Source organism: Oryx dammah, unplaced genomic scaffold, assembly GCF_014754425.2.
Source record: "Oryx dammah isolate SB20612 unplaced genomic scaffold, SCBI_Odam_1.1 HiC_scaffold_2, whole genome shotgun sequence".
Classification (NCBI taxonomy): Eukaryota; Metazoa; Chordata; class Mammalia; order Artiodactyla; family Bovidae; genus Oryx; species Oryx dammah.
In genome coordinates this window covers 171,675,888-171,698,037 of record NW_024070186.1, presented here as the reverse complement: position 1 = coordinate 171,698,037, position 22,150 = coordinate 171,675,888, and the positions used below count along the sequence as shown (strand labels likewise).

Below are 22,150 nucleotides of genomic sequence, written 5' to 3'. Positions count from 1 at the left end.
ACAGACCATTAAGAGCTGAGCACGAGGACCACCTCCTCCCTCTACCTCTCTCTTGTAGCCCCTGCCCCCTACACACTCCCCATGCCCACCTCCAGCACCCCCCACCCACATCCAACCATCCTTGCTGGTTGGATGATAACATTCCAAACAAAGGAAACCCAGGGAAGACTCAGGTGAAGCCAGCACCTTAGAATGGCACTTTCCTGTCTGTCAGTCTCTGAGGGTATCCTCACTGAGGCTGGGCTACTTTAATAAGCAAAAAGGCGCAAGCAAGGGAGTTCTTCAGGGACCCATCATTTAAGACATCTTTAATTACTCAGGGGAAAAAAAAATCTGTCTTGTATAACTTTTGCTGCATTTAAAATCCTCTATCCATTCATCCTCACACCTCACAGAGGGGACAGGGAAGTTGTCCTCAGATTGCCAGAAAATGAAGACAATCACAGGCCACCGAACAGGCCGAACTTCCATCCGGGCTGAGAAAGGCAGCAGCCTTTTCTTTTCCAGGAACAGAGCCCTTTCAGAAGATCCACCGGCAAGAAAGGTGACCTGCAGCAGCGACGGGGAAAGACTGCCCCTTCATGGCGGCATCCGGAACTGGATGGAACACACTGACATTTAGTTGTATCTTCCACAAGCTCTTAACCTTTACTCTGCGTCAATAAAAAGCCCCATTAACATTTAAAAGTCATGTTTCTGGGTGTCCACTTGGAAGAAGAGTTAGAAAACACTCCAAGAAATGGATTATGCGTCTCGTCTCTACCAAGAGCGTACTTCCTTCCATGGTGAAAAAGTAATACCTGTGAAATGGCCAGCAGCCCAAATGCAGCAGCTCTTCGGGAGGCCCCCTGGAGCCCGGGAATGCTCAAGCTGACTGTCCTCGCTGGTCGTGGCGCCCAACAAGACCTCCTGCCTTACTCCTCTTTCCCTTTTGGGTCCTTCCAGACTCGGCCTAAACATCGTGCCGGGGAAGCTTCCCTAAGCTCTCAGGTGGGACCTGACCTCTGCTCTGTGCCCCTTTGGCCACTTGAGCCTCCTCCACCAGGAAGCCTTTGGCTCTCCGCCCTGCCCTGTCCCCTGACAGGCTTGTCTTCCACCCAACAGTGGATGGATCGTGCGCTCTGAGCGCGGGTGCCACGTGTGCACACCCTCGCCTATCCACGCATGCACTCATCATTCGTTCCTTCTAAAGTGCCCACTCCACATGGAGACTAGGGACACAACAAGGAACAAAACGGGGTCGTCCTCATCCAGCTCCTGAAGTTTATACTGCTGTCTGCTCTGCTCGTCTCATAGCCCCGGTGCCTGTCACACGTGGGGCTCAATAAGCATTGGATGGCTGGATGTCCCTGCTTTCAACCTAACTCAATTACTTCCCGTAAGAATGAAATTAATGCTGTTCAAATGCTGAGAATTCCTGTGGATCCCTTATGCAAACTGGCAGCCTTCAAGCTTCACACAGCCTACGTATGCATTTTGTTTCGCCAGAAGTTACAAACTGAATTTGTTGCTAACATGTAAAACTTGGAAGAGTTCACAGAAAACTCAGTTTTTCCAGCTTCTCTAGAGACATGAACACGTGATCCCGTAGCACAGTGGGGGGCGCCTCTCGGACTCCTTCAGACAAGGCAGGGCTCTTCACACCATCACCGCCTCCAACCAAGGCAGGGCTCTTCACGCCATCATCCCCCACCACCTCTCCCGTTTTCCTATCATTGAGGCCAAAAGCCAGCTGCCGCATGTCATCTCAGCTTCACTCAGGACCCACATGTCCCTCCAGGCGGCTCGATCGTGATCCCAGCATTAGGCCAGGGTCCTCCAAGGACTGCACCCAAGATGAGCTACAACACAAGCAAGTGGGCCATTTTATTGACTTTTTACCGCATAACACACCCTCTTAGGAGGGCACACAGGCTGTGAGGTTTCCAGCAGGGACCTCAGATGCACAGGGATGTTAAAGGGAGGGTCAGTCCAACAGGAGCTTGATTTGGGAGTTAAGACATCCATTTACTGGAATTCTTTTTGCAAATGAAGCTGGAAGACTCAGGATAACATTCACACACCACCAGCACAGCTTAAACACTTCTTTGACAAAAATAAAAATAATAAATTATCTTCGACTCAGAAAATCAATTGTGCTCTGCAGAATGACAGGAGGGTTCCTTCATGGTGTCACATCAGGGCCAAGGAGGAGAGGCTGACGGGCGGCTGCGCCTGTGGAGCTGATGATAAGAGTCACGCGCGAACTCCACACCAGGGGCCTGTCCCGAGGGAGATCCCTCACGTCCGCCTTGTCTTCTGTTTCTTGGCTTGTCTCTTTGCGTCTTCCGGGCCGCTGTTGTCAGAAGCCGTCTGGCCAAGGGCTCGGACTCCCTGCAGGCGGCTTGTCAGCTGCAGCAGCAAGGGGATGAGCTGGGAAGAAAGAGGGTATGAGAGAGGGGAGCTCCAGGAGACTTCTGTCCAGCGGGACACCAAAGTCCCCGCCCCCGGCCTGCCCCAGCCCATCCCCACTGCTCTGTGCTCTCAGCCCAGCCGAGCGCAGAGAGGGTCACCAGAGACCCAAAAGTACTTCAGGGTTAAGGGGTAGGAGGGATACAAGAGACTTCTAGCCTTGAAAGGAGGCCTTGGCATTGGTCTTGGGAAGATCCCCTGGAGAAGGAAATAGCAGCCTACTCCAGAATTCTTGCCTGGGAAAAACTCCATGGACAGAGGAACTTGGTGGGCTACAGTCCATAGGGTTGCAAGAGTTGGACTGGACCCAGCTATTAAACCATTATCATGAAGCACGGTCACTTCTGTAACAATGGACATTCCTCCCCGGCCACGACCCAGCTGTGAGGGATCTGCCCCCCACTCGCATGCCTGCTGCCCTGAGGGCTCGGGCCCCCTACCTTGTCATGGTTATAGCCGGCCAGCAGGATGAGCAGCGTCAGGGGCAGGGCGATGTATGATCCCTGGGCGATGTCCTGCTCGGGCAGTTTCCTCTGCGAACACCCAGAGCACCGTCACCCCAGACCAGCTCTCTGCCAGCACCCCATCCACAGCCGAGTCCTGCCCAGCCTCTTCAAGACCCCTAGCACCCACGTGACCCAGACACTCAGTACCCAAAAGAAGTAACTGAAGCGACACAACTAAATCCCAAGTGAGTCCTCTGCCGCACAAACTCCCCTCACTTGCTCTCTGAAGCTCAGCTATAACCAGGTTCCAAGAACAAGGGCTCCTCATCCCCGGACCCTTCACTGTCTACACTGAGGAGACGCAGAGTTGCAGGCGGCAGGGGACCCTGTGGTTGAAATGTACGAGGGCCTCATTTTGCTGAGCCCCGGCCGCACCCAGGGACTCTTTCCTCTAAGGAGGCATCAAGAACCCACTGTTCCGGACTTGGGGACACCGTGAGCTCCAAGCAAGTACCAGAGGTCACACCCAGTGAAGCGGTGAAGCAGTGCTGGGGACCCAGGGCCGCTCACCCTTCCTTCCAGGGGAGGCCAGACTGTCAGCTGCGCCAGTGAGAACAGAACACAGTTCCCAGCCTCCCTCGCAGCCAGGTGGGGCCTCGGGGTCAACTCTGGCCACAGAACAGGAAGAGAAGTGACAAGTGCCACACCCAGGCTGTACCCTGGGTGTGCCCTTCCTCCTTGCTGACTGGACAGCCTCCAGCCAACTGCGCCATTCCGGGAAGGGAGATGTGCTGGAGGACAGCAGAGCCATGGAGAGGAGAAGCCTGACACCCAGGAGCTTCCGCACGACCCCGGGAAGGTCAACATAAGACCTTCCCTCCTGCTGAAGCCCTGAAGTGCTGGGTCTCTGTAATAGCAAATGAACCTATATCCCAACTAACTCACTCCACCTCAACAATGGAAACAAATAAATTAAAGAACTTTCGGACGATGATAAAACAGGTTAACAAGCCATAGCGCTGTTCTCAAGGTACAGCCCGGGAGCCTCTTTGAGGAGATTTGCACAGTCCAAACTGCTCTCATTATACTGTGAAGATACGACGTGCCAGTCTCTCTCTCATGTTTCTACAATGGGGCAGGGGACGTTCCCAAGGCTGCAGCGTGATGACATCCTCACTCTGACAGGTAACAGGACATGTGGCCTGTGGATGCTTGTGTTTTCCTCATGTCTCAGTTTTCATTTCTAATATGATAAATATACATATAACCCACACAAACCAAAGGTCTTTGAGATTTGCAACTAATTTTAACAGTGTAAAGAGGTCCCAAGATCAAAGCATCTGTGGACATGCAGGAAGGAGAAGGACCATAGGGCCTCTGACCAGAGACGACAGCCGGAGCGAGACGCTCCCTTAACAGACAGAAGAATAGCGGCAGGATCCCTAACTGTCTGCCCCCACATTTTATGACTTGTCTTAGATCCCAAACCAGTTTCTATCAAAGTAAATCCTTAAAAGCAAGTTGGAGTCAGTGGGGAGAGGCAGAGTAACTATGAGGCGAAGCTTTGAGGACCGCAGTCCAGGCTCCAGGCCGGGTCTTCCCGTGTGACCTTGGGCAGTCATGTTAAAACTCGGCTGACTCAACTAAAAAATGGCGATAATACGAACAGCACCTACTGTGGGGAATGACAAGGTGTGTGGAGTGGATAGCAGTGCGTGAAACACTGGGTGACGCGTGAGGAACGTGGCTGTCACAACTGACATTCAGCACAGGATGCAGTGAAGCGCCATGACGACCCTCGTAGGCGTATGGTGCTGAGCCCCCGGCCGCCGGCTGGGACGTGAGAACCTGGCTCTGCCGAGCACCCCCAGGTAAGTCACTCGGTCTTTCTGAGCCACCAGAAGGATGCAAGAGACGCACCTCCGCTCCCACGGTCTCAGAAGTGAGGCCACACTCTTGGCGGCAGGGACAAGGCCTGCTCGCTTGGGCCCCACCAGGTGGCACCTCCGTGCTGCCTGGGCTGCCCACGCGCTCCCCGGAGCCGGGAGGTGCCCGGCGGATATCCAGGCTGCAGCCCTAGTGCCCTCCATGGAGGCACTGCTCCTCCCTGGGGTTGCGTGCGCCTCCACATGGAGACAAACAGTTCCCGCCGTGCTCGTCTCTGTCACTTCCTCAGTCTCTGCTGAGGTGAACAAGACAAGTGCTTCCTCCTGGGGTCAGAGGAGGAACCCTCTACTCAGGGTAAGACCGTGGAGGCCAAGTCACCGAGCACGAGCCGGAAACCAGCAGAAGGGCCACGTCCAAGTGCAGGCTCCCCTATGCACGAGCCTCCCGCCTTCTCTCTATCTCAGGGACGAGGACTCCACCGGCTTCCCACACGGACGGAGGTCTGAAAAGCGCTCAGTGGCATCTTGGAACCACTGCACACTCCACGCCCAGAAGCCCCCTTCTCCTTACCGTGGGGTTGAAGACCAAGGTGATGTGTTTGTGGTAGCCCGCTGCCGTGAAGGACACCTGCGGCAGGACGAAGTCGTACTGGGACCTGGGCAGCGTGGAGTCCAGAAGGACCACGTAATTCTGGGCACAAGGAGGGAGGGGCAGTTTTTACAAAGGGCAGTTGGGGCAAAGCAAAGAAACACTAAGTCCTCATGCATGACTGTGATGCAAAGGACCTTGTGCTTCCTTTAGGAAACCCCAAGTTTACATCTCCACCCCTAGGTCACTAACTCACACGTGGCGGCCTCAGCAGGCCAGTCCAGCAGGGTCAGCCGTGCAACCCTGCCGTCTCCAAACAGGTGCTCGGAGCCCGCGGCTCATCTTTCTAAGTGTATCCAACCATGGCTGCTACATGGTCTTTAGAGAACCTGACTTTACGAAACACACACAGTTCTGATGAATGAATTCTGATGAGGGAGACACACGGTTAAACTGAGGAAGACTGTTTTTCATCCAAAACAAGGTTGACTTCCAAGGGACGATTCTTGGCTCATTAGCTGGTGAGTTCTAAGAATGCGGCGTCCACTGCAGAGATCCTGGTCACCATCACGGGTCTGTGTGCTGAGCCCCAGCCAGGGGCCCAGAGCTGTGAGCACATTAGGCGTATGCTTTCAACCACTTACAAGATAGGGACTATTGCCCCATTTCACAGATGAGGGGAGAGAGGCCCGAAGAAGGGAAGCGTGACGTGCCCAGGGTCACTCAGCTGGTAAGGCACCGAGCAGGCTGCGAGCCCCGGGGAGCCTGTGACCACACTGCAGTGCTGCCGGAAGTGGCTCGATTACTAAGGGCGCCTGGAGCAGTGCGGGGCAGGCCCCAGACTCTGTCACAACCTGCTTTGTTATTTCACGGCCACTTCACACCGGGAAAGGCCAGAGGATCATCCCTGTGGCAGGTGGCAGGAAGCCAGGGGAGGAACCACACAGGCTCACCACTCATGCTCTCAGGCTAAGTCCCCAAAAGGAACCAAGCTCTCTTCAAAGTTTGCTGCCACCGGGGCACCCACAATAGCTGGCTCTGTGCAATTAGAGCTGATGGCAAACATCCCGTCATCAGTAAGTGATGACGGCCTTGGTTAAATAGATTACGGTATTTTCTCTATCATGGCCTCCTGTGCAGTCATTAAATATCATGCATGAGAAAGGACGGGTGATAAAGTCTTCACTGAAAAGCACAGATTATGAGAAAACGTACAAAACAGTCCCAGCTTCATATTACTAAAACGAAGACACGTGTTTTTATATTTATACACACATGTCAAAAAAGGTCAAAAGGAAACCTATTGACATGTTAACAGCAGTTGCTTCTGAATGACAGTATTATGTCTGATTTCCATCCCCTTCCCCGATCTCCTGCCATGATGAATGTGTATTATTTTTATAACAGAAAAGGAGCTAATTCTGGAAAAAAAAAAAAAATCCCTAGAGAGCCCCACCTCCTCTGATTCAACTGTATCAGCAAGGTGGCATGAGGGGAAAAAGTGGGAAAACTGAGTTCCTTCAGCGGAAAAGGGGAGTCGTTCTAGCAAAGACGGCGCAGAGAGGAGCGGGCTCACCTGGCCGTCCCTGAGCAGGGGTGGGAAGTGGAAGAAGAGGGACTGGCCCAGGGACACCGTCTGGATCGGGTTGTCGAGGTTGTCGCTTTTGTAAAGCTTCACCTGGAGAGCAGAGACAAAGCAGGGCGTGCTTTTAAAACTCCAACGCAATAAATAACACCGCATTTTTGACACCTTGGGATGGCTTATCTCTTAGGGGAGAGGAACTCTGGAAACGCCGATCTTTGAAAGGGCAACCGTCCTCCCCGACTGGCCGTTCCTAATGCATCTGAGACACCAGTGATGTGACAGTTGTCAAAATGTTTTAAAATTTAAGATTCTGACAACTTACATTAATGATCAAAATAGTAAACACCTGTTAGTATAGCACTAACATTAACAAGAACAGCTTCTAACGTATCTGTAACATGCCAGGGACAGGGCAGGCACTTCACGTACATCATCACCAACCTGACTCCCAAAGGAGCATCACTGTTGTCCCCATGGAGACCCAGAGAGCCTGGTCACCTGATGTCATCACCACCAGCCTTGCTCACTTGGTGTGCCCCCCATCGTGTACTGTCACCTCAACCCACAGCTGCTCCTTAAACTCCAAACACGTTCCCATTTGGCACTGGGCTCCTGGCCACTTCCAGGAGCAGTTTAGTGTTCTGTTGGTGGCCTTTCTTTCCCTCCAGCCCAGGTTCGCTGCCTGTCCCCACCATCGTCTGACTCTGAGTCCACTGCCTGCCACACGCACCTTGCACAGAATTTAGAAAGTGACCAGGTGCTTTGCCCAAAACCATCTCTCTGTTTCAGACCCCAGATCACACTGCTCATTCATGAGGCTTCTACTGTGATGCTTCTAAAGACACACAAGGCTGGCAAAACTGTCATCTGAAACCAGACCACGTTTTTCTCTAGCAGTCATTCCACCAGACACATGCTGGGACTGAAGATTCTTAATCTCAACCTCAACACTCAGCTAAAGCAAGGGCTAGACAGGCCTAGATATCTTGCTCCCTCTTGTCTCGAAGCCAGAAAGAGCAGAGCACGTTAATCGTCAACAGCTGGCCTTACCCACAATGTAGGAAGATACTCAGAGGAAGTGATCACGTTTCCACTTAAGTCAAATTGATTTATCTGCCGGAAAACTATGATGTTCACATCATCGATGTCATTATTCCCAACCTGGGAAGAGAGAAAGCAAGCTGGGCCAAGGAAGCTGGAAGAGAGGGGCCTCTGTTCCAGCAGGGGACATCCCTGGAGCTCTATTTCCTAGCGACTTCCCTGCGCATTCAGGGAACAAAGCTTGCTGTTCAAGCAGCCTGAATCTAAGGTCCCAAATTGAGAGGCGACAGGTGACACCTCGCCATGGACATGCTGTTTGACAAAGACAGTACTTTTTTCCTTAAGTTTTAATGACTTATCAACATTTTCAAAAAGAAATTTCATACGAAAAGAGCCAGATTTCCCAGGGGCTCTTGAAAAAGAGAAGGATGTTCTTGCCTAGCAGGAATTGGCGGGAGTCAAGCCCCAGCTCCTCCACACCCCCCGGGGTGGGCATGAGGCCCCATCAGTCACCTTTTCATCTGTGGGGCTGTAGTCCACATGACTGCCTGGGGTCCCGATCTGAATCCCCATGGCAGGAAAATATAAAATAAGATGCAGCCATCACAACCACTTAAAATGCCAAATGCCATAAAGACGTCAGAAAACTCACTGTCTAGGCCAAAAATCCTGAATGGCCCACCAGCCTCTGGACCCATCGTAATCTTTATCCCTAATGCCACCTAATAAAGCCACCAAAGGCTTCTTGTCTGGCCCCAAATCCTCTGGTCTAGCAAATGAGACTTATTCCATGGGAAAAAACTTCACTGCAAATGATGCCAGGGACACCTCCTGTGACCTGGAGGGCTGCCTCCTTAGGGATCAGTTAGCCGAGTCATGATCTTAAAGATCAAGAGACTCTCCTTGGTGAGAAGAACAAGGTCACCTGAAGATAAGACATGTCAGTGGCCCTGTCACTGATGAAGCCCATGTTCCCTTTATTAGCCCCCCTTGATCTAAAATGCTACTTAGGCCTTAAGATCCTCAACTTGTAGAATAATGATCAGAGCTAGCAGGGGAAGTGGGAAAACAACAGCTCGGATTTCTGCTCTGGATGCAAGACAGTGCTGCTGTTCATTAAAAGCCCAAAGACGCTGCTTGTAAAGATGACACTATTCTGAGAGGACCCTTAATTAGGATGTAACGTCCCCCCCACAACAGATGAAAGGCAGCCAGCCAGGGAAACGCTGAAGGATTTTTGATCAGAGATGCAATCATGCACTGATTCTGCTGAAGAATTCCACATCTTACCACGATGACCCGGTGGTGGGGGAGGGCTCGTTCAATGTGGTCATTGCCTTCTGCCTTGAGCTGAACGTGGTACACACAGCCTGGCTGCAAATAAATGCAGGAGTCACTTATCTGGAAAAGGGCTTATTACCTGAGACCTGGTTGGAGCCTACTCTGCCTGCAGGCCCCCATCCGGTGGACAAGTTTCTGTCCCACCTTAGTTCCCAGGCCTTAAGAGTTCCCTTCTTAAGAGTTCCTTGAAAAAGCACCCTGATGTAGAAACCTTTTTCTGAAGTTTTACAGTTCCTTCAAACCGTATTCAGCTTCTTCTACCCAAGGAAAATTAAATGTGGTTTCTGATTTCAAAATTGCAAACAAGATAACTTATTCTTAATAAATACGATAAAATTATTCCCTTTTGCTGTCCATCCCTCCCCTGCACCTGTATGTATGTACTGAGTGGTGTCTGGAATGCCACTCCCAAGGGGTATTATTTCTGGGAAGCGGGATTTGAGATTTTTCCTTTTTTAGAACAGATTTCCTCTTTATACATTTTATTCTATTCCTCAAATGTATAGGGACATATGATGTTTACCCAAACAAAACTCACTATTCTAAAAAACTTTTTTTTTGTTGACACTGCACACATGAAGAATGTACGTTATTTACTCAGATCATTTTCTAGCAGACCACAGTAAAGCACTTTGTTCTAAGCCAGCGCATTACAACAGTTTCCAACAGAGGGAAGTAAACTGCCTCGAAGGGCTTCCCTGGTGGCTCAGTGGTAAAGAATCCACCTGCCAATGCAGGAGACACAGGTTCAATCCCTGGGTCAGGAAGATCCCCCGGAAAAGGAAATGGCAACCTACTCTAGTATTCTTGCCTGGGAAATCCCATGGACAAAGGAGCCTGGCCAGCTATAGTCCATGGGGTCACAAAAGAGTCGGACATAATTCAACGACTAAACAACAAGCTACAACAAACTGCCTTGAAGAAATAAAGTTTTGTTTTGTACATTGCTATGTGGGCTAGAGGCAACTCTGATAGAGAAAGATATATGAGTTCAAAGGAAAACTTCTCAGAAGGCTGCATATCAGATAAAATTCAGCTTTACGAAAAGCTTTAATAGGCTAAATGAACCAAACATTTGTCAACTTCTGAACTTTTTTTTTCTTACACATTTATTAAAAGAAAAGATCTGCATCTTTCCCCAAAGGGTGACAGATCACTTATACTAGCAGGGTTTAAAGAATTTGTAAAATAACCAACTTCCGATCACCAACTGCACACCAAATCTGATGACACACGAGCATCTAGAGCCGGGGGCCAAGTTCAAAGATGACTGTGTATCCAAGAGGGGACAGCCCTGAGACTGTAGCTGCTGATTGGTACATTAGAGAGGATAACACGACCCGGTTTCCTAAAATCACGTGTACTGTGACCTTCTCTGTGTGTGAGCAGAGCAGCACCTTCAACAACATTCCCTCTATATTAACCATGAGTCCTTCTTGGGGGGGAGTGAAAGGGTGATCTACTTTTCCCCCTTTCAAAATTTTGTCCTTTTCAATATGTTGCTTTGAACTATCTTATAATGAGCACATGGAACCTTTACAAAGACAGTAAAACTATTATTTTTTTAAAAACCGAGAAAAGTCAAATTTATGATCACCAGTAGACAAATTAATTCACTTTATAGCTCAGTGAGGACTGGCAGCACTGGGCTTGTTCAAAACAGCTATGAGCAACAGCTATTTGCACCTCAGAAAACGGTAGCAAGGCATGAAAAAAAGGAGACGGCAGTGCTGGAGATGGGGACTGCAGACACTGCCCCCTCGTTCCCATGCCCAGCAGGGCAGGAGCCCACCCCAACCACCCAGCTCCTCGCTCCTGGCCACTGACTCAGCGGTTCACCTTCAGCCTCTGGCAGCAAGATTCAGGCAGCTTCTCACCCAAAATGCCTCACCAAATACACTGCCCAGAAAGATCAACTGTGGAAATGCATTCTCCTGGGGGTCAAAATCCTGAGGAAATCTTCAACCAGGGCTCTCCAGCCTGGTGTCCCCTAGGAGCCTGGCAAACCAAGTCCAAATCTTTGGTGGGAACCATCTAAGGCTATTCATTCCTCCAGCATCTGAGGCCTGGCACGTGGAAGGCTTTGGCTGTCACAAGGGGGCGACCCCACACAGCACTGAAAGTGCTGATGAATTAACACCTATTACAAGGAGAAGGGTGTGAGGGAGCATTAATTGAAACGTGAATCTATCAAGGTGCAGAAGGAAACTATATTTGGTTTAGTTAAATTAAATGTGTTAAGTTGGTGAGTTTAGAAACACATGTCTGGCATATATACACTACCATGTGTAAGATGGATCACTAATGGGAAGCTGCTGTATAGCACAGGGACCGCAGTTCAGAGCTCTGAGATACCTACAGGAGTGGGATGGGGGTAGGGGTGGGAAAGAGGCTCAAGAGGGAGAAGGGGATATATGTATGCATAGAGCTGATTCCCGCTGTTGTACAGTAGAAACTAACACAACATTGTAATGCACCTATACTCCAATTTTAAAAAAGGAAAAATATGTATGGGCCAGTAAGACTCTGGGGGAATCAACACGGTCATGCAGAATCTGAATTCTTGCAACCGTAAGAGGGAGATGAGCCAGGAACACTGTGTCCACCTGAGAAAAAGGGCACAGATGCCCCCCGGGCCTACCTTCTGCTGTGACTTGGACCGAGGAAAGCTGCACACAATCCCCCAAGCTGGCAGTTCTGGTGAGGACCACCTCGGGAAAGGAGTGGTCTGACCTTGCTTCTAACCATTTGTGAAGTCGGTGCGCCAGGCACCGCTCCATGTGTATTAACTTACTTCATACTGACAGCCAACCTGTAGGGCAGCCATGATCCTCATCCTCACTTTCAGTTCAGTTCAGTTCAGTCGCTCAGTCGTGTCTGACTCTTTGCAACCCCATGAACCGTAGCACGCCAGGCCTCCCTGTCCATCACCATCTCCTGGAGTTCACTCAGACTCACATCCATCAAGTCCGTGATGCCATCCAGCCATCTCATCCTCTGTCGTCCCCTTCTCCTCCTGCCCCCAATCCCTCCCAGCATCAGAGTCTTTTCCAATGAGTCAACTCTTTGCATGAGGTGGCCAAAGTACTGGAGTTTCAGCTTCAGCATCATTCCTTCCAAAGAAATCCCAGGGCTGATCTCCTTCAGAATGGACTGGTTGGATCTCCTTGCAGTCCAAGGGACTCTCAAGAGTCTTCTCCAACTTTACAGATGATGAAATGGACACAGAAGGCATGGGACACCTGACTGAACTCACACAGCTAAGAAGTGACAGAGGCAGGGTTCACACCCAGGCAGAAAGGCAACTAAGGACGCACTGCCAAAGCCTGCATCTGCATGAACACATGTGGCAGAGACCCAGATCTAAGGGCCCGCCACCTCTCCCGGCGTCCTGGCTGCAGCTGGCCTGGGGGTGGGGGACACCCATGCGGGCCACCTGTTCCCGCTGGAACCATTGCCACGAGGAAGGGAAGCAGGCCTGGGAGACAAGCAGGGAGCGCCCTGGGGCCCTGGGAAAATGTCCCAATGGCAGCATGACAGCACGCTCCGCTTCCAAGGCTGTTCCTCTAGCATCCGAGGCCTTTTCCATGGAAGGGGTCGGCGGCCACAAGGGGGCAACTCCACACACACTGAAAGTGCTAATGAGTTAACATTAGCAGCGGGCAGGGCCTCCCCGAGGACAGAGGAGGTAGAGAAGGGAGCATCGCAGTAAGGCTGGCCAGACCCCAAAGAAAGCCCACCCAGCTGGCCCATGAGAACAGACATTCTCCAGTCCTCAGCACGGCCCCAGGAGACACGCCCAAGCCTGCTTTCCCGCTTTGGCTTGAACGCTCCTCACTCACCAAGCCACCTCCTGCCCTGACTTCCCAGTATCAGTGAGTGGGGACGCCTAGACACGAGACATGGTCTTCTTAACTTTGGGAAAGCACAGCATGGCCCCAGTAAAGTGTTAGTTGCTCAGTTGCGTCCAGCTCTTTGTGACCCTATGGTTGCACAGCTCCTGTCTGCCCATGGAATTTTCCAGGCACGAACACCAGAGTGGGTAGCCAGCCATTCCCTTCTCCAGGGGATCTTCCTGACCCAGGGATCGAACCCCAGTATCCAGCACTGTGGACAGATTCTTCACTATCCGAGCTACCAGGGAAACCCCTATTTTTTTTTTTTTAATTAGTGGTCAATATCTAAAAATCAGGAGTTGTCACGTGGAGATGTGAATTTCTGACTTCTCTTTTACAAACTCTAATCATCTGTCAACGCTGAGTTATTTCCCACATGGCTACGAAGAGCTGGAGCTGCGTGGCGGTTGCCCCTTCTCATGGGCCAGGACCTGTCCACGGTCCACAGTCCACACTGCTCCCAACAGGCACCCAGTCCACTCCAACCTTTCACACTTGTCTTCGAGCCCCACAGGTATCTGATTTGAGAGGCTGGCCTAAGCTAGACCACCTGTTCTAGGCAAAAGATGTACCAAACACATGGTTTTCTACCTGTATTTTGCCAAAAAACTGCAACCCAGTATGTCAGCTACATAAGTGTTGAATATGTCAGTTAAGATAGGGATTGGGAAGTTTCAGAGCCCTATGCCCCCTCTCAACCCTCTTGCCCTCATTCCTAGCAGTCTTGGGGGCACCACTGAACCCAGGCACCACTGAACCCAGTATGAAAAAATCCACTAACGAAACACATCCAAAGGCTCACCAGCAATCCACGTAACCTGAACTTCCCTTCCTCGTCCGTCACGGTGTCTTCTCCATAAATACTGCAGTCGCTCTGGCCCACTGCTTCCACGGCAACACCCTGTTCTGGCTCTCCGTTTAAGGAAGAAACTGTACCATAGCAACTAGAAAGATGAGAGAAGAAACGGAACACGACATTCTCGGGGCTTTCGGAGGCACACAAAAGATTCCAGGGACAGTGTCCGGCATTTACCAACAATTTAGAGTGCAAAATAGCTCAGTGGAGGACTGTACCCCAAATGACCCAGACAACTTCCTGCCAGCTGTGTCGCCTACAAGTTGAGCCTTCTTGCCAGAGGGCTCAGGCCATTCCTATCATCAATTTCTCTCCTCATACATTTTAAGGGATGCTCCAGAAAAATCGTAATTTAAAAAGGCTACTTTCTTTCACTCCGCTTTATTGTATTTTTTGTTGAAACTTTATTTTAAATAATGAAGCATCCAATAAAATGAAAACGAATCACTTCCCCTTTCATTCTATTTTTATATTCAATGGAAAATGGTCCGTTTTTCTAAACCTGTTCCTTCTGATTAATCAACCTTGAAGTGCTTCTATAAATGTATATAAGTACATATGTGTGTGCCTATAATTATAAATACTTATGTGAATAAACCATCTCTGAATGCACTCAGAAATGCTGGAACACCTAGGTGGCTGGGAGGCCAGGACAGAAGGGAAACTCCACACTGAATATCTTCTTTCCAACATTTTCAAATTTTGCTCAAGTGAATGCATTTCCTTCTTTCCAAAATCTAACTCATGTTTCAAACGTTTTTAAAAAATAAAAATTTTAGGTACTCAGTAGGTTCTCAGAGGCCAATTTCAAAAGAGGAGCTTTGTGACTGAATCATTCACGGGAGACATTAGGAGAAAAGGCTGGCAGTCAGGAACTTGTGGACTGCGTTTCATGGCTCTTGTCTTCCAAACAGAACCAGCCTGAAGACTGGGATGGGTTCCGAGAGAAAAGAGTGTGTGAGTGATCCCACTGCCCGGCCCGGGGGAGACGAGAAAGGGGGCAGCCCACCTGTAGGCTGTGCGGTAGCCCGTGATGGTGATCTTCAGGTTCTGCCCCTCCTGCACCTCGATCATCTGAGAGGACGGCTCAAACCGGAATTCCTTCATCATGGGCTTGAAGTAGTACTGGCCAGGGCTCTGCCAAGACACAAACACGAGCTGAGCCTCTGCTGTAAGTTGAGGGGTGGCATTAGAGGGAGCAGCTCAAGTCATGAAGGAAAGAGGCCAGAATGAGGTCCCAAGAGCCCCAAGGCTTCCCAGACACACAGAGATGGTAACTAACTCTACAGTAAATCATTACAGTGACAGCAACTACCATTCTAACACCAGCTGTCATTACGGCACACCAATAGTACCTCTGCAGGGTAGAAATCATATCTGAACTTTATGAATGAAGCAACTGAAGCTCAGAGAGGTCAAGTAACTAGCCTGAGACAACATGGCAAGTAAGTAGCAAAGGGAAGATTCCAAGGTGGGAGTGCTTCATGTCCCAGTCTGGAATCTTTCCGCTACACTTCACTGCCTGTTTGCAACATCTCTGGAACGGTGACTTTATTCCCAGGGTTGACAAGATGACCAACTGACATGTCCACCAGTCAGGGCTTCAGACTACATCCTCAGTGGAAAATGGGTGCTGTCCACCCACCACAGGGAGCGTGCTTTGCAGAAGAAACACAAGCTCACCCCCTGAACGAGACTTGGCATTATAAACAATGAGATCCCGTGGTGAAACAAAGGGACACTTAAGACAGGAGCCACTGGGGCCAGGGTAATTAATTACATTGTCTCAGTGACAAGTGGGTGACCAGAAAACAAGACGTCTGTGCGGAAGGGAACGTGCAGCAGCAGCATTAAGTTCTGCTGGTCCCCGAAGAAATGTGAGGCACTCCACAATGGTTTTCTGTTCTCACATTGTCAAGCGATACACAAGTCACGGCCGCCGTGTCCTTGCGCGCTCATCGGGGAGCCGGGCAGGCAATGTAGTAGTGGGCACCTTACCAGGTTTGAGAAGGTCAGGATACCGTTGTCCTGAGTCAGGAGGTTGGAACGGAACACGCCACCGCTGAGGGATAAGAGGACCCCAGGGAGGGGCTGGTCGTCTTCGGCTTTTATCTGGGGGTGAGAAAGGAACCCCAGAGCAAGGCTAACTCATACAAACCACGAAGGTGTCAAGAGGTAATTCTGCCCCGGCTAGTATTTCTTCTATTGTCATTCACTGGGGCCCGCAGGCGAGGTCAGAAGGTCTCCTCTCCTCCCCCAGGGTAACCAGTATAAACAATTTGCTCTGCAGCCTTCCAGAACTCTCTGTGCCCACACAAAGAGACAACACTATGGCTACTGTTGATGGATTTCATAAGCGACTGGGTCGGAGTGGGGTGGAGGAGGGCCCCCCAACCCTCTGGCCAAGTCGCCTTCTCTGGCCTCAGCTGTTTTCCCCACTGCCTTCGTCCACCAGTCCCCACCAATCGGCCTCACTGTTCAGAAAAGCTGCATCTCATTCTTTTTTTTTTTTTTTTTTTGCATCTCATTCTAAAGCAGAGGTTGGCAAACCATGGCACACAGGCCAGTCTCTGAGTTTTGCGATGGAAAAGAAGGGACGAAGTGAAAGTCCCCAGGTGTGTGTATCTTTGCACAATTAAGTTTTTCTTTTTCCAAACAGTCAATTCCTAGGAGTAGAAATGACTTCGTGGATGTGTGCACTTGAAATCCAGAAAGAAACCCCCGAACTGAACTCCAGGGTGGCTGTAACCATTTCCAGCTCCTAAATTACGTATGCATGGGAAAACACACACTTGCCAAAAAAATGGATAGCATCTTCATTACTACGACTATAACCCCAAACCCAGTGTTTCGATGGTAACCTCCTTTGCGTTTGCCCAGTCACTATCGAAGTCAAGTGTTTCCCGTGTGATTATGAGTGACCTGGATGACTTCTGCAAATCACCTTTTATGTCCTTGATTCGCCTTTTCTCTGTTGGCTTGTCTTTTCTTATTGGTTTTAGGAGACCCTTGTAAACTGGGGTTGTTATTTATGGAATACATATTTCTCTCCAGTTGGACTATCTTTCCATTTGTTTTAAAAGGCATTCTGCAATGCAGAATTTTAATTTATTAGGTGATGGGATGTTTCTCCTCTTTTGGTCTCGATGTCAACAACATTCAGCCTCAAGGGTCTCCGGACTCACCCTGGCCATCACACAGCATGCTTCTTCCCAAGAAGGAGGGAGGGAAGAGAGAAAGACATCAACTCCACTCTAAGAACATTCTGTGTCCTTTGACAGAGAACAGAGTCAAGGATGAAAGCTTAAAATGCTTCCCAGAAGGTATGCACACAAGCTGAAGTCAACAGATCTCCAAAATTACAAGTGAAAGAAGGCAGAGTAGAAAGAGTTCGGCCTGAATAATTCCATTATATAAAATTCTAAGAAATGCAAACTGACCCACAGTGACAGAAGGCAGATCAGAGGGGTGGGGAGGGCCAGGAGAGAGGGGTTTCCAAGGGTGCGAGGAAATTCTGAGGGGTGACGACGTGTCCACTATTTTGACTGTGGTGGTGTGCTCATGGGTGTTGTCATGCGTCAAAACTGTCAGATTACACACTTTACGTGCAGCTTATTGTATGATTGTTATACTCCATAAAACAGCTTTTTAAAAGCACACGGTGTTACCTCAAAGCTCACGCCTGCCAAGGCATAAGCCTTAAAGTCGCCTATGGTTCCTTCCACTGCAGTCAGAACGTAGCCCTCCTTCTGCGAGGACACAGTATACTCCAGGTCACTGTGCAAGGGCCCAACACTGAATAAAAAGAAAGAAACGCTGGTGATGCCTTGCTTCAAATCCTAGAGGAAGCATCACCTGGCTCCCCAGCTTCCTTCCTGGGCTTCCTGACTGAAAATATGGAAGTGTTATTTCCTCAGTCGTGTTCCAACTCTTGGCGACCCCATCAACTGTAGCCCGCCAGGTTCCTCTGTTCCTGGGATTCTCCAGGCAAGAACACTCCAGGGAAGAGTGGGTTGCCGTGCCCTCCTCCAGGGGATCTTCCCAATCCAGGGATCGAACCCAGGTCTCCTGTATTCCAAGTGGATTCTTTACCGTCTGACTCAGCATGGGCTCCCCGACTGGTCCCAACCAACTGGTTCTTAGTCACGGACTTACCTATAGGCACCTTTGTCATCGGTAAAGACCGTGATCAGGGGTGAACTTGCCCCCTTTTCACTGATGACAATCTCAACTCCTTCCAACTCTGGGTGGATCTGGCCTTCTAGAAACAAGCCTGCTTTCCCTTGGATCTCGATCAGCTTCCCTGGGCAGCTTTCTACAAAGGAAAGAGACAAACAGAGGAAGAGAGTGGGGCTTCCCATTAAAGAAGGGCCTAAAACTGAGATATTCAAAGTTAACTCCAGTGAGGCTTTTGACTATCTCAGAATCCTCAGTAACTACAAGTGGCCCAAGCCTCTCAACATTTATGAATGGCCCTGTTAAACTGTCAGGAATGTTAGCAGGAATAGCCAACAAAGCTGGCTTTCCCCGGCTCCTCTTCCTCAGCCCTCAGTGACCACAAGTGAGGAGAGAAGCCAGTACCACAGGTCAGGGCCTCTGCAGCCAGACCTGAGGACCCAGCTTAGAAGGCGGCCCCAAACAGGCTGCCTGCTGGACAGCCATGCCTTTCAACACTCTCCTTCCAAACACACAAATGCTCAAGGTTTACTGAACCCACGATGCTGGCAAAAGCTGCCTAAACATTCCACCAGCTCCTGGTTATCTCATCCCCAAAAGACCCTTCCATCACCCCAACCCAAAATAAACATCACGAACAGTTCAGATACATGAAGACATTTCAGATGTTTCAACCACAGATGCTGTTGCCTTTCATCTGCCTTCTGGTGTCAACCTGATAACATCAAGGAAAAGTAAGTCCTTTTTCAAAAAGATCCCCAATTCTAACAGAGTTACGTTTACTGATTTAGACCTCTCACTCATTCACTCACTCATCAAATAGTAACATCTATGCGCCAATGGGGACTGAGATGCGTTACGAAGATGGCTTCACTATAAAACAGCACAGAACAGAATCCTAAAGGCAGGGAAAAGAACAGTTGTGAAGGTGTGTCATCGGCTAGCTGAGCTGACACTTACCTCCACTGACGGTGGCTTCCATGGAAGGAGGATAAAAGAGCAGTTCTTTAGATGAAGGTGTGACAGTGATTTTCTCTCCGGACCTAAAATAATTAAGACACTTCAATGTGGCTGGCTGGTACCCCTAGAAGGAAGGACACCCGAACAGAGGGACCCTGCAGGGAAAGCCCACCACGGGCACTTACCGTGCCCAGTAGGAAAAGTCGTAGGAGAAGGGGCCCTGCAACTCGTCCACCATCTCCTGCACAGGGGGCTTGGTCCTCCCCTCGCTGCCGGCCTCTCCGCCGCTCCTTTCCCTCTCCTGCCTGCGGCTCTCGATCTCGGCCAGCTGCTGCTCCCTCCGCAGCTCCTGCACAGACTTCAGGGGGCCAAGGACCAGGGCGGGCTCACTGTCAATGGAAGACCTGGAAGAAAGGAGCAGTCCAGAACACGGAGTCAGGGACCCCTGAGGTCAGTGGAAATCAGACACTTCTGCAAGCAGAGATCCATCAGTTTAAAAAAAAACCAAGCACCTCATAAGACCACCAACTGTGGCACAGTCTTCTCCTGTTTGGGATAAACAGTTTAAAAAAAAAAAACAAACAAACAGGAAACTGAACTTCTTTGCCATGTGGAAGCATCTGGGAGATCTGGGCTGGGATGAAATATCACTAACTTCATGATCTGAAGGAAACTGTCAACTTCCCAAAGGATGTGGAGCTCCTTCCACACAACCATCTTCCGTCTTTCTTTCAACCTTATTGAGAATGTGCTCTGCAAGAGAGTCAGGGGCTGGGGAGACTGTAGAGGACAGACAGCAGCCCCTAACCTGTGGAATCCACATTCTAGTGAGAAGAGGCAGATGCCCAACAGAAAAATGATGTCAGATGATAAGTAGAATAAAGAAAACTAAAGCAGCATGGAAAGAGGAGAGAGCTGGGCGGGCAGGGATGGAGGAGGGGGACTATATTCTATTAGGGACTCAGCAAGGAATGGCACCCCACTCCAGTACTCTTGCCTGGAAAATCCCATGGACGGAGGAGCCTGGTAGGTTACAGTCCATGGGATCGCAAAGAGTCGGACATGACTGAGCGACTTCACTTCACTTTACTTCACTTCTACTAAGATCACTCTGATTTCACATGAACAACACTATTATGAAGCAACAGCCAAAACACAGAGGTCAGACAGGAAGCTACAGGAACAGAACTGGCAAGAGACAACAGTGGGTGAAACCAAAGCATAGAGCCAAGTGCTAAGAAAGCCACGGATGGCAGACGCACAGTCAGTCCTCCGTTTCCACAGGTTCCACGCCTGAGGATTCAACCAACCACAGACAGAAAATGTTTGCGGGGAAAATATTCCGGAAAGTTCCAAAAAGCAGAACTTGAATTTGCCCCATGCTGGTAGCTGTGTACATAGCATTTACATTGTATTTACAACTATTCACATAGCATTTACTTTGCACTGGATATTGTAAGTAACCCAGAGATGATTTAAAGTACATTTAAAGCACAGGGGAAGATGTGCAGTAGGTTATATGCAAAGGGACTCTGCTTTATAAGGGATTTGATCATCTGCAGAGTGTTGTAACCACGGGGGGTCCTGGAACCAACTCCCATGGATTGTAGAGCCCAGGATTTGCAGGTGGATCAGCTAGGTATGCGATGCAAGAGAAAAAAAGATTTTGTCAAGGACCAACGAGAAAGACGGAGCTGCCATATATGAAAGAGGGAAGGCTACAGAGGAGGTTTGTGGAGGGTGACCACCAGGAGCCCGGTGTTGGATCCGGGAAGTACAAGATCCCCATAAGGGACCCCACCCCTGGCCACGTCCAGCTTGTGCATCTCAGCACAAGCCAACAAAACAAAAACTCTTCTGAGGTTACAAAAATAAACTTAATGAAGACCAAAAACAATATAACATGGACTCACTACTGGTAAAAATGTGAATTCCTAGTCATACCAGTAATTCATACTTTTCAGGTGGGAAATTACTAAAGATGTTGCTCTGGCACCACCTGGTCACCCTGGTGAATATGAACCCCAGTAATTAAGTCAGAGACCAACAGCTGCCCCCGATATTCTTCCCTCCCTGAGCCCACATGGTCAGCCTGCTGCCATGTCTCATCACTCAGTCTGCCCGATGACTCTCCAATCTGTCCACTGCTCTCCACCCACTGCCACCATCTGGATGAAGCCCCCATCCTCTCTCGCCCCATCTCCTAAGGACTCTCCGCCCTCTGCCTTGGTCAACTTCCACTCCTGGGCCTCTTGTATCTGTTCTCTACTCAGCACCCAGGGGGACTTTCTTGAAACAAAAAGCATGATCCATCTACTTGAAATATGTCAGAGTATCCAGGGCCAAAGCTAAAACCCTTAACATGGCCTGGCCCCAGCAGCCTACCCCCTCTGCATGGACCCCAACCCCCCAACAAGGTCAAATTCAAAGCACTTAAGTGAAAGTTGCTCAGTCATGTCTGACTCTTTGAGACCCCCGCATGGAATATACAGTTCATGGAATTCTCCAGGCCAAAATGCTAGAGTGGGTAGCCTTTCCCTTCTCCAGGGGACCTACCCAACCCAGGGATCGAACCCAGGTCTCCCGCGTTGCAGGCAGATTCTTTATCAGCTGAGCCACAAGGGAAGCCCAAGAATACTGGAGTGGGTAGCCGTTCCCTTCTCCAGGGCATCTTCCCAACCCAGGAATCAAACCCAGGTCTCCTGCATTGCAGAAGGATTCCTTACCAGCTAAGCCACAAGGGAAGCCCAAGAATACTGGAGTGGGTAGCCTCTCCTTTCTCCAGCAGATCTTCCCAACCCAGGAATCAAACCAGGGTCTCCCGCACTGCAGGTGGATTCTTTACCAACTGAGGTATCAGGGAAGCCTCTTCTATGCAAAGCACTTAACACAGCTGCAATTTTATAGCTCTGGACTACTATCT

The 22,150-nt window shown here is 49.9% G+C and overlaps 1 protein-coding gene across 1 annotated transcript in view; it reads right to left on the bottom strand.

Annotated features, from left to right (window-relative positions):
* Positions 1-1,837: 1,837 nt before the first annotated feature.
* The window catches only part of LOC120875209 (nodal modulator 1), a 55,474-nt gene continuing 35,161 nt past the window's right edge, over positions 1,838-22,150 (bottom strand). The window contains exons 19-31 of the mRNA XM_040256968.1: positions 19,413-19,631; positions 19,228-19,310; positions 18,247-18,406; positions 17,760-17,886; positions 16,090-16,203; positions 15,101-15,228; positions 14,038-14,179; positions 9,289-9,372; positions 8,008-8,118; positions 6,949-7,050; positions 5,355-5,474; positions 2,892-2,984; positions 1,838-2,412 (exon numbers count right to left, since the gene is read on the bottom strand). Coding sequence (XP_040112902.1) covers positions 2,281-2,412; positions 2,892-2,984; positions 5,355-5,474; positions 6,949-7,050; positions 8,008-8,118; positions 9,289-9,372; positions 14,038-14,179; positions 15,101-15,228; positions 16,090-16,203; positions 17,760-17,886; positions 18,247-18,406; positions 19,228-19,310; positions 19,413-19,631 — 1,615 coding nt within the window. The 3' untranslated portion in view covers positions 1,838-2,280. The remainder of the gene's footprint in view (positions 2,413-2,891; positions 2,985-5,354; positions 5,475-6,948; positions 7,051-8,007; positions 8,119-9,288; positions 9,373-14,037; positions 14,180-15,100; positions 15,229-16,089; positions 16,204-17,759; positions 17,887-18,246; positions 18,407-19,227; positions 19,311-19,412; positions 19,632-22,150) is intronic.